We start from the raw sequence: 12079 nt of genomic DNA on the forward strand, positions 1-12079 counted from the left end.
ACTTGGCCTCCCAGTCTCTGATAGGCATGCAGTTCACACAGCCATGGGGTTGCTTTCCCTGGCAGTCAGAGGTCTTTGTGGATCAAGCTAGACTTATCTGTCTGGCCCGTATGGTCTAACCCTGCCATCAACACCTAACCTCTCTACTACCGTCTGTCCACTGTCCACTACTTAAACATACACTATGAGCCCACGTATACACTGTATTAACTCATATAACCAAAAGCATGCAAGGAGTCATGCATACACAAACCCATGCACGCACGCACACACACACACACACACACACACACACACACACACACACACACACACACACACACACACACACACACACACACACACACACACACACACACACAACACACACACACACACACAACACACACACAACACACACACACACACACACACACACACAACACAACACACACACAACACACACAACATTCCAACTAAGCACTCTGATTTGGAGAAGAAAAAAAACACACACACTCAGAAATGCATAAGCATACACATAGATTCACAGACATACAAATGTCTAGAGAAACTTCAAAAGTGAGGAACTCTAATATAGAAAGCCTGACGTGTTCACCCTAGTCTGGAATCATTTGCAGAAAAGGGCAATGAGTTTTTTTTATAATTTCAAGACAGGCGGTCATATGGCTGGCCCTTTTTATTTAAAGTTAACGGAAATAAGTGGAGTGTAGCAGACAAGTGTTCAATTATTGGCACATGTAATGTAGTGTTCAGATGTTCAGAGTGGAAACGAGAGATGCCGTACTTAAAATTCGTTTTCATGATTGCAAAACCCATTCAGCAGGGTGGATGTACATTAGAGCATGTATGATTTCAATACCCACCATTGAAAATGGATTGCAAATGGTTGCAGGTAAAGTAAAAAGCTTTAGAGGTTTACAGATAATGGCACATTTCCACTTGATGTCTGATGACCAAAATGGGACTGTTGGTCGCCAATGCTTGAAGTACATCATGCAGCATGATTTACGTTCAGTTTGTTAAACATCAAATGGATATGCCCTTCACATAAATCACTCGCTTTTATCTGTAAACCTCCAATGGTTATTATTACTGCTATGTCTCGCTTGACCTCATTTCGGGAGATCACTAGCAATAATATAACTTTAAAATAACATTAAAAAAACCTCTGTAAGGGTTGTTGGCTGTATGAAACCCTACCCTGCATCTACCAAAGCCCTGGAAAACTATGGCCTGCTTAAAAACCTCTCCGATAGGGCATATTTGATATGAATGTGAAATTCCAGGCATCGTGAGCTAGATCAGCAAATCACTACAGAATATTGGTGTTAATCTGAAAACAAATAGTATCTGCATGCACAATTTCATGGGTTGGGGAGGGTAGGGGGGGTAGAACCATTGAAAACAATCAAACAATCAACAGCTACAGAATCTCCATCATTATTCTTTTTTTAACATTTGATTYTAAATGAAAAAAATTAATTGACGTCCGCAATCCATAGGTAGCACAAAAACGTTTTTCTTTAACACCCCTTTCCAGTCTTCCCTTACCCCAGAAAGCAGCTGATTGTTCATCACGAACAATATGAAAAGAAAACACAGAAACTCCTCCACTTCCTCTGGCGTGTTGTCCTTGGTCCTTCCATCGCTGTGTACCCCCAACACACTGGTACATGTTGTTGTGTGGTGAGGGAATGTGTTTGTGTGTGTACTCAGGGTTGTGTGGGGTTAAACAGAGGAAATAACACCCATGCTAAACATACGACGTGGTCAGCAGAGACGGAAATCCACTCACATACAAAAAAGGAATAAGACACCAAACTATCCAACCGTGTTACTATCAGGTTTGTCTTATCAACACTGGGTACACCTGGAGTAGGTTATCTGCAAAAGTCTCTTTATATCAGTCTGCAATTGTTCCTCAATGTACTGCTGTGGTATATCCAATGCAAAGGAGGACTGTTATAATCCTTAGCTGGGTAGACTCACAAAGGTAGTTGAGAGTTTGTTTTAGAGTAGACACTGTTGCTCTGGCAGCCATGTTTATCTTCGGTTCACAACAGGTAGCAAAATGGAGGGGTAAGGCTGCATGGGGTACATACAACCTTGCTCAAAGCCTGTAAAATGTGGAGGAATTCTTACAAAAAAGGGAAAAAGGTACATTTCCTGTATTCCTCAACTGAACTTGGTCACCTTTCAAATTCCATATATTTATAACCATATATATATATATAGTGTATATATACACTACCAGTCAGAAGTTTTAGAGCACCTACTCATTCAAGGGTTTTTCTTTATTTTGACTATTTTCTACATTGTAGAATAATAGTGAAGACATCAACACTATGAAATAACACATATGGAATCATGTAGTAACCAAAGAAGTGTTAAACAATATATTTTATACTTGAGATTCTTCAAAGTAGCCACCGTTTGCCTTGATGACAGCTTTGTACACTCTTGGCATTCCCTCAACCAGCTTCATGAGGTAGTCACCTGGAATGCATTTCAATTTACTGGTGTGCCTTGTTAAAAGTTAATTTGTGGAATTTCTTTCCTTCTTAATGAGTTTGAGCCAATCAGTTCTGTTGTGACAAGGTAGGGGTGGTATACAGAAGATAGCCCTATTTGGTAAAAGACCAAGTCCATATTATGTCAAGAACAGCTGAAATAAGCAAAGAGAAATGATAGTCCATCATTACTTTAAGAAGGTCAGTCAATGCAGACATTTTCTTCAAGTGCAGTCACAAAAACCATCAAACGCTATGATGAAGCTGGCTCTCATGAGGCGATCATGAGGATCGCCACAGGAAAGGAAGATCCAGAGTTACCTCTGCTGCAGAGGATAAGTTCATTAGAGTTACCAGCCTCAGAAATTGCAGCCCAAATAAATGCAGACACACACAAGTAACAGACACATCTCAACATCAACTGTTCAGAGGAGAATGCGTGAATCAGGCCTTCATGGTCYAATTGCTACAAAGAAACCACTACTAAAGGACACCAATAATAAGACGAGACTTGCTTGGGCCAAGAAACACGAACAATGGATATTAGACCAGTGGAAATCTGTTCTTTGGTCTGATGAGTCCAAATTTGAGATTTTTGGTTCAAACCGGCGTGTCTTTGTGAGACGCAGAGTAGGTGAACGGATGTCTCCACGTGTGATTCCCACCTGGAAGCATGGAAAAGGAGGTGTGATGGTGTGGGGGTGCTTTGCTGGTGACAAGGTCTGTGATTTATTTAGAATTTAAGGCACACTTAACCAGCATGGTTAACACAGCATTCTGTAGCAATACGTCATCTCATTTGGTTTGAGCTTAGTGGGACTCTCATTTGTTTTTCAACAGGACAATGACCCAACAAACCTCCACGCTGTGTAAGGGCTATTTGACCAAGAAGGAGAGTGACAGAGTGATGCATCAGATGACCTGGCCTCCACAATCGCCCAACATCAACCCAATTGAGATAGTTTGGGATGAGTTGAACTGCAGAGTGAAGGAAAAACAGGCAACAAGTGCTCAGCATGTGTGGGAACTCCTTCAAGTCTGTTAGAAAAGCATTCCAGGTGAAGGCGATTGAGAGAATGCCAAGAGTGTGCATAGCTGTCATCAAGGCAAAGGGTGGCTACTTTGAAGAATCTCAACTATAAAATATATTTTATGGTTATTACATGATTCCATATGTGTTATTTCACAGTTTTAATGTCTTCAGTATTATTCTACAATGTAGAAACTTGTAAAAATATAGAAAAACCCTTGAAAGAAAATATAGAAAAACCCTTGTCCAAACTTTTGACTGGTACTGTATATATACAGTTGAAGTCGGAAGTTTACATACACTTAGGTTGGAGTCATTAAAATTCGTTTTTCAACCACTCCACAAATTTCTTGTTAACAAACTATAGTTTTGGCAAGTCGGTTAGGACATCTACTTTGTACATGACACAAGTAATCTTTCCCAAAAATTTTTACAGACAAATTATTTCACATATAATTCACTGTATCACAATTCAAGTGGGTCAGAAGTGTACATACACTAAGTTGACTGTGCCTTTAAACAGCTTGGAAAATTCCAGAAAATGATGTTATGGCTTTAGAAGCTTCTGATAGGCTAATTGACATAATTGGAGTAAATTGGAGATATACCTGTGGATGTTTTTCAAGGCCTACCTTCAAACTCAGTGCCTCTTTGCATCATGGGAAAATCAAAAGAAATCAGCCAAGACCTCAGAAAAAAAATTCTGACCTCCACAAGTCTGGTTCATCCTTGGGAGCAATTTCCAAACGCCTGAAGGTACCACGTTCATCTGTACAAACAATAGTACGCAAGTACAAACATCATGGGACCACACAGCCGTCATAGCGCTCAGGAAGGAGATGCGTTCTGTCTCCTAGAGATGGATGTACTTTGGTGCGAAAAGTGCAAATCAATCCCAGAACAACAGCAAAGGACCTTGTGAAGATGCTGGAGGAAACAGGTACAAAAGTATCTATATCCACAGTAAAATGAGTCCTATATCGACATAACCTGAAAGGCCGCTCAGCAAGGAAGAAGCTACTGCTCCAAAACCCCCATAAAAAAGCCAGACTACGGTTTGCAACTGCACATGGGGACAAAGATCGTACTTTTGGAGAAATGTCCTCTGGTCTGATGAAACAAAAATAAAACTGTTTGGCCATAATGACCATRGTTGTGTTTGGAAGAAAAAGGGGGAAGCTTGCAAGCCGAAGAACACCATCCTAACCGTGAAGCACGGGGGTGGCAGCATCATGTTGTGGGGGTGCTTTGCTGCTACTTCACAAAATAAATGGCTTCATGAGGAAGGAAAAGTATGTGGATATATTGAAGCAACATCTCAAGATATCAGTCAGGAAGTTAAAGCTTCGTCGCAAATGGGTCTTCCAAATGGACAATGATCCCAACCATACTTACACAGTTGTGGCAAACTGGCTTAAGGACAACAAAGTCAAGGTATTGGAGTGGCCATCACAAAGCCCTGACCTCAATCCTATAGAAAATGTGTGGGCAGAACTGAAAATGTGTGTGCGAGCAAGGAGGCCTACAAACCTGACTCAATTACACCAGCTCTATCAGGAGGAATGGGCCAAAATTCACGCAGGTTATTGTGGGAAGCTTGTGGAAATACAAATACTAATTGAGTGTATGTAAACTTCTGACCCACTGGGAATGTGATGAAAGAAATAAAAGCTGAAATAAAAGCTGAAATAAAGAATTTCACATTCTTAAAATAAAGTGGTGATCCTAACTGACCGAAGACAGGGAATTTTTACTAGGATTAAATGTCAGGAATTGTGAAAAACTGAGTTTAAATGTATTTGGCTAAGGTATATGTAAACTTCTGACTTCAACTGTATATATATTTTTTACAATTAAAAACACCATGGAGATGACAGACTATTTGGTTTATTTTGTCTAAGAAGAAGCATTAAATAAATGCATATACATAATTGCTATCTTCATAACTTCATAGACCATACCTCTGTTCATTCTTCCATACAGTATGCACATTGTTTTTTTTCATTATATTTTTTCTCTATTGAGTTTCATCTCATCCCTCTGATAAAGAAGTCTCTGCAGTCTGGATTTCAAGACACCAGGGTGGTTTTACTGTAGATCCAGACAGGACGTTAGGGCTTATACAGTCTCATTGGCAGGGCTGAGTTGAGTCTGTGTGGGGTTCTCTAGGGCTCAGTAACTGGGTCTCAATAGGTCCATTAGGGCTCAAACCCCTCACTCCTCCGCCATTGAGTGTCAGGAAGCACACAGTCTCTCTGGGCGGTGAAGGGGAAAAGCCGCAGCTTTCTTCCTGCTTCCTGTTGGCCAGAGTCAGAGCCCTGAGATGCTCCTGGGCCTCCTCCAGGATAAGGGCCATCTCATCCTGCTGCTGGCCCCCAGTAGAGGAGGAGCAGGAGGTGGAGGTGTGGTGCAGCGTGATGAGGGAGCATCCTCCTCCTACTTCTATACCGGGCGTGGCGCTGCAGGTGGCTGAGCCTGTGGTGGCCGTTTGCAAACAGGAGACCTCCTCCTGGTTGCCCTGGACCGAGGGGATGATGGGGATGGAGCAGGTCTGAAATGGAGGAGGTGATGAGAGGCTGGGATGTCTGGGGCACCTGAGGTTCCTGGTAGAAGTGGAGATATCATGGTCCTGGCCCTGGTCCAGAAGACTGCAGCGCACCTCCACCCTGCTCTCCCATGACCGCTCAATCAACATGGGGGGTTGCATATTTAGAAAGGCATCCTGTCGCGGGTCGCTCCCAGCCCTCACAATCTGGTACCTGAAGGAGGGAAGAGCGGCAACAGACAGACAGACAGGCAGGCAGGCAGGCAGGGCAGGCAGGCAGGCAGGGCAGGCAGGCAGGCGAGGCAGGCAGGCAGGCAGGCAGCGGCAGGCAGGCAGGCAGGCAGGCAGGCAGGCAGGCAGGCAGGCAGGCAGGCAGGCAGGCGCAGGCAGGCAGGCAGGCAGGCAGGCAGGCAGGCAGGCAGGCAGGCAGGCAGGCAGGCAGGCAGGCAGGCAGGGCAGGCAGGGCAGGCAGGCAGGCAGGCAGGCAGGCAGGCAGGCAGGCAGGCAGGCAGGCAGGCAGGCAGGCAGGCAGGCAGGCAGGCAGGAGCAGCAGGCAGGCAGGCAGGCAGAGCAGGCAGGCAGGCAGGCAGGCAGGCAGGCAGGCAGGCAGGCAGGGCAGGCAGGGCAGGCAGGCAGGCAGGCAGGCAGGCAGGCAGGCAGGCAGGCAGGCAGGCAGGCAGGCAGGCAGGCAGGCAGCAGCAGGCAGGCAGGCAGCAGGCAGGCAGGCAGGCGCAGGCAGGCAGGCAGCAGGCAGGCAGGCAGGCAGACACAGACAGACAGACAGACAGACAGACAGACAGACAGACAGACAGACAGACAGACAGACAGACAGACAGACAGACAGACAGACAGACAGACAGACCAGACAGACAGACAGACAGACAGAGAGAGAGAAGGAAATTACAATTGCTGTCAATTCCCAATGTGTACTCATTTCCTTCAAGAAAAGGTCATGTTTTGAGTTTCATTTTAACTCAAGCCTTTAAAGCAACTGCCCAAACAAAACAAGGATACTCAGGGAGACAAAATTCACCTTGCCATCTCAGAGGCATGAAGAGCACACAAAGGAAAAGATGAGCTTGACATTTCTCTTTCATGTCTTTATCTAGCCAAACTCTCACAAAGTATGAACTGGATTATTAGTTGGGAGAGGTAAGAGGGAGTTCAGACACTACATTATTCATTTGACACATGAAATGGGGATACTTTAAGAAATGGAGCAACCATGAATATTTAAATCAGCAACAATGTGTTTTGACACATCTGAGTATCTAGGATTATTAACAAAGTCATCAACGTTCAATAATATCCCATTAATATCGACATTTGGTCATGACTTCACAAAACACTTCAAAGTGATTGTGTTGTTGAATATCTAATATAGATTTTTTTTGCTCTCTTCTTTTTCTCTTTGTGACGTGCATAAGCTATCTCACAATAGAGCAACACATCCTCTCTGTAATATCGTCTCATGTAAACGCAGTCTATTTCTTCCTCCTCCTCGGACGAGGAGAGGCGAGAAGGATCGGAGGACCAATGTGCAGAGTGGTAAGTTTCCATGATTTTAATATCCACGAAAACAAGACACYATKCAAAATAACAAAAGAACTAACCGTAACAGTCCCGTGTGGCACAAACACTGACACAGGAAACAAACACCCACAAACCAAACGTGAAACCCAGGCTGCCTAAGTATGATTCTCAATCAGGGACAACGATTGACAGCTACCTCTGATTGAGTATCATACCAGGCCGAACACAAAACTCCAACATAGAAAAACACACATAGACAACCCACCCCAACTCACGCCCTGACCATACTAAATAAATACAAAACAAGGGAAATAAGGTCAGGAACGTGACACAATCGAGGAACAGTCTATGGCTCTCAGCTCATTATCTTTGTATACACTCTTAGAAAAAAAAGGTTCCATATAGAACCAAAAAGGGTTCTATCACTTGCTTCAAATCTGAAAACCTTAAAAGTTCTATATAGAACTCTTTTATAGGCTTCTTTGGTAAGAACCCTAGGTGTGCTTCTTCACTGAACGTAAAATGGTTCAATATAGAAGCCTGTGTGGTGCAATTGATAAATTATGGCTACTAACAAATATAAATATTTCTATGAATATAATATATTAAACTATTAAATAATGGACAAAATAATGCCAGCATAGTTTTCAGATTGTATTGTCATTATATGCAAACATAGTTAGGAAATATGCASTGGTGGCCAGGGAGGAATCTTTGTTTGAATGCTGGGCCTTTATAGAAATAAACATGAGTTAATCTGCCAAAACAAAGACAAAAATGCTATGCAGACATATAATTATTATCAAATCAAATCAAATGTTATTTTTCACATGCGCCGAATACAGTGAAATGCTCACTTACAAGCCCTTAACCAACAATGCAGTTTTAAGAAAAACAAGTGTTAAGTAAAAAATAGATAAGTAAAAAACCAAAAATAAAAGTAACAAATAATGAAAGAGCAGCAGTAAAATAACAACAACGAGGCTATATACAGGGGGTACCGGTACAGAGTCATTGTGTGGCGGAACCGGTTAGTCGAGGTAATTGAGGTAATATGTACATGTAGGGACTATGCATAGATAATAAACAGAGAGTAGTAGCAGCAGTGTAAAAGGGGGGCGATGCAAATACTCTCCGTAGCCATTTCATTAGGTGTTCAGGGGTCWTATGGCTTGGGGGTAGAAGCTGTTAAGAAGTCGTTTGGACCTAGACTTAGCGCTCTGGTACCGCTTGCCGTGCGGTAGTAGAGAGAACAGTCTATGACCAGGGTGGCTGGAGTCTTTGACAATGTTTAGGGCCTTCCTCTGACACCGCCTGGTATAGAGGTCCTGGATGGCAGGCAGCTTGGCCCCAGTGATGTACTGGGCTGTACGCACTACCCTCTGTAGTGCCTTGCGGTCGGATGCCGAACAGTTGCCATACCAGGCAGTAATGTAACCAGTCATGATGCTCTCGATGGTACAGCTGTATAACTTTTTGAGGATTCGAGGACCCATGCCAAATCTTTTCAGTCTCTTGTTGGGGAATAGGCTGTGTGGTGCCCTCTGCATGACTGTCTTGGTGTGTTTGGAACATGATAGTTTGTTGGTGATGTTGACACCAAGGAACTTGAAGCTCTCAACCTGCTCGACTACAGCCCCATCGATGAGAATGGGGGCGTGCTCGGTCCTCCTTTTCCTGTAGTCCACAATCATATCCTTTGTCTTGATCACGTTGAGGGAGAGGTTGAGGGAGAGGTTATGATGTACAAGAACAACTTACAAGCAGTTGTTGCCAGAGATCCCCAGTTGGGTTATTGCCAAACTGAGCTAATATAGATAGTGTTTTAAAAGTAACGTAATGATTAAATTGGCTATTGAATCACCAATATTCGGTATTACAAATAATGTATTATAAATCATTTTGATAGCTACATACTGTTTCAGTCAGCCCACTTAACATCACGTGCATTCCACAGAGGTCAGCAACAAAAGTCTTCTAATTGCTTCATGAAACATAGTCCCCTCATCTGACTCAATGAAATACAGAAATAAAGTGACAATTAGCAAATTTTGTCAGGCTGTAGTCTATAGCTTTATTTGCCATATTCAATCAGAAAAATGCACATTTATTTGTAAGCGTCAGCTACCTAGAAAGCTAGCTTGTAAAGTGGTTAAATATTAATTTCACTCCATACACACACGCAGACAATGTTAAGCAGTGGACTTTGAAAAATAAAAAAGACAGGTTTCAATGTAGAAAAGTATTTTACATTTTATCTCATAAAATCGCTTATTTGTTCGTCTAATTACAGTGCTCTATTGCAATTATTCATTCTGTAAGATTTATTTAAGGCAGGGATGCCTTCATCACTATACACAGTAGACTTCTGTGGCAGCTGGTGGGAAGAGCTATAGGAGGACAGGCTCATTGTAATGTCAAGAATGGAATAAATGGAACGGTATAAAACACATCAAACATATGGAAACCACATGTTTGACGCTGTTCCAATTATCCCATTCCAGCCATTACAATGAGCCRATCTTCCTATGATGCTTTTTTCCCCCTCCTGGTCTCCATCTGGCCCACCAGAGGTTGGTTCCCTGGCAAAGGAACTGTAGGAACGGATTTCCTGTAAAATTGATATATTGAATGATTACATCAACTACTTTGAAAAAGTTAATTGAAATTAATATCCCTTTTCCATGAAGTAGAATTAATTTAATGTCACTCATTCTATTGCACTGTATTCTAACTAAGCTTGATTTACCAGTTCATAAGTGTAGGTTTCACAATGCACTAGCTAGTTGAAAAAGACAGACACAATGATGGCTGCTTGTCTCTGTATTTGTGAAAGTTATGATGGTGCTAGAATCCATCAATTCTCTCTTTATGCATTGGCCATCCATATGTTATGGTTGGAGAAATGTGTTCATATTGTCGCTGTAGACAGCTCTGTAGCAGAATTTGTAGTTTTTTTACTTTTAAGACAGTGAAATTTGCACCCCAAACATTTGTGAATAATCACCAGCAGTGGAAATAAAATAATATGCCAACGAACATTACTGAACTAACCTTTTCTGAAACTTCAGTGTCCCTTGGCCTTGGGTAGCAGCAGCAGATCGTTTAACCTTTTTTATTTTTGCCAAATACATTTATTCAGTCTAAATGATTCATGTTAGCATGATTGCATCAACCTAGCTAGTTAATGTTAGCTAGCTTTGTCACGATCGTGTGGAAGAGATTCGGACCAAAACGCAGCATGAGGAAAATAAGCCATCTTCCTTTTATTATTGAAGAAGGCAAAACGAAACAAAACACTTACAAACTACCAAAACAACAAAACGATCGTGAAGCTAAATAACGTAGTGCACACACACAGGCTACAAACGTTCTACATAGACAATTCCCCACAACAAACTAAAGCCTATGGCTACCTTAAATATGGCTCCCAATCAGAGACAACAGAAACCAGCTGTCTCTAATTGGGAACCCATTCAGGCAACCWTAGACTTTCCTAGACAACTACACACAACATAGACACAGCTAGACAACTATACTAAACATAAAGCCAACTACTCTAAATAAACCCCCTAAACCTTACAATCACCCTGGACACTACAAAACCCACATAAATACCCATGTCACACCCTGACCTAACTAAAATAATAAAGAAAACAAAGAATACTAAGGCCAGGGCGTGACAAGCTTGCTACAGTATCTAGCCAGAGATACTTGGAAAGGACGAGATAGGAATCCCAGTGGCAAATAAATTGTGAAAAGTATAACACTCCACCTAGCTGAATGTCGACCAATTGCATTCACATTGTCATGCTGCGTCACACTGTTGCTAAGCTAATCATCACGCAATCCTTTCTAAAAGTCAGGGTATGAGTCGAAAAACMTCCCTATTTTCCTCAAAAGTACGAAATATCCTGATTAAAAGCTATATTGCAGAAAACAAATTAATCACCTCACATCTCGGGAAAAGACTTGTTGTAAAAAAAAGTAATGTTGTACRTGTTCACGTAATTCGAATCCCTTTCTAGTGAACGCATGAGATCCAATACCAGTAAGCATTATTGATTAGAAACTTTGTTGAAAAATGGAAACCAAGCTATCTCGCTAACGTAAACTCACTCACTTTGTACATCGCCTTGGTCCGTACAATTGACCTTATTTTAGCGCCCCAAAAACGTAATACTTCCAGATCAACTGTAATGTCAATACCATTGTAAAGCACAATTTCTCCCCTTTCCAACAGAATCAATTACATGACCCCCACGCTGCCRGTTTCTGCATGATTCAAGAAGGCAATAAGCCCCGTCTTTTTAAAAATGGRGGGTGGGGAAGCGAAACTAATGCGTGATAGTGAGAAGGAGAGATGTTGTGTGGGAAAATTGCTTTTTTTCACTCGATCTGTCCAACCTTGTCGCCTCTAAAATGTAAATAAAACACTATAAAGAGTTTATATAATGTGTC

General features: G+C 42.2%; 1 protein-coding gene across 1 annotated transcript in view; it reads right to left on the minus strand.

The window, feature by feature from the left end:
- Window positions 1-462: 462 nt before the first annotated feature.
- Window positions 463-12079, minus strand: part of LOC111978446 (pro-neuregulin-3, membrane-bound isoform-like) — a 528893-nt gene continuing 517276 nt past the window's right edge. Inside the window, exon 9 of the mRNA XM_024008516.2 lies at window positions 463-6299. Coding sequence (XP_023864284.2) covers window positions 5669-6299 — 631 coding nt within the window. The 3' untranslated portion in view covers window positions 463-5668. The remainder of the gene's footprint in view (window positions 6300-12079) is intronic.

Source organism: Salvelinus sp. IW2-2015, linkage group LG18 (assembly GCF_002910315.2).
Source record: "Salvelinus sp. IW2-2015 linkage group LG18, ASM291031v2, whole genome shotgun sequence".
Lineage (NCBI taxonomy): Eukaryota > Metazoa > Chordata > Actinopteri > Salmoniformes > Salmonidae > Salvelinus > Salvelinus sp. IW2-2015.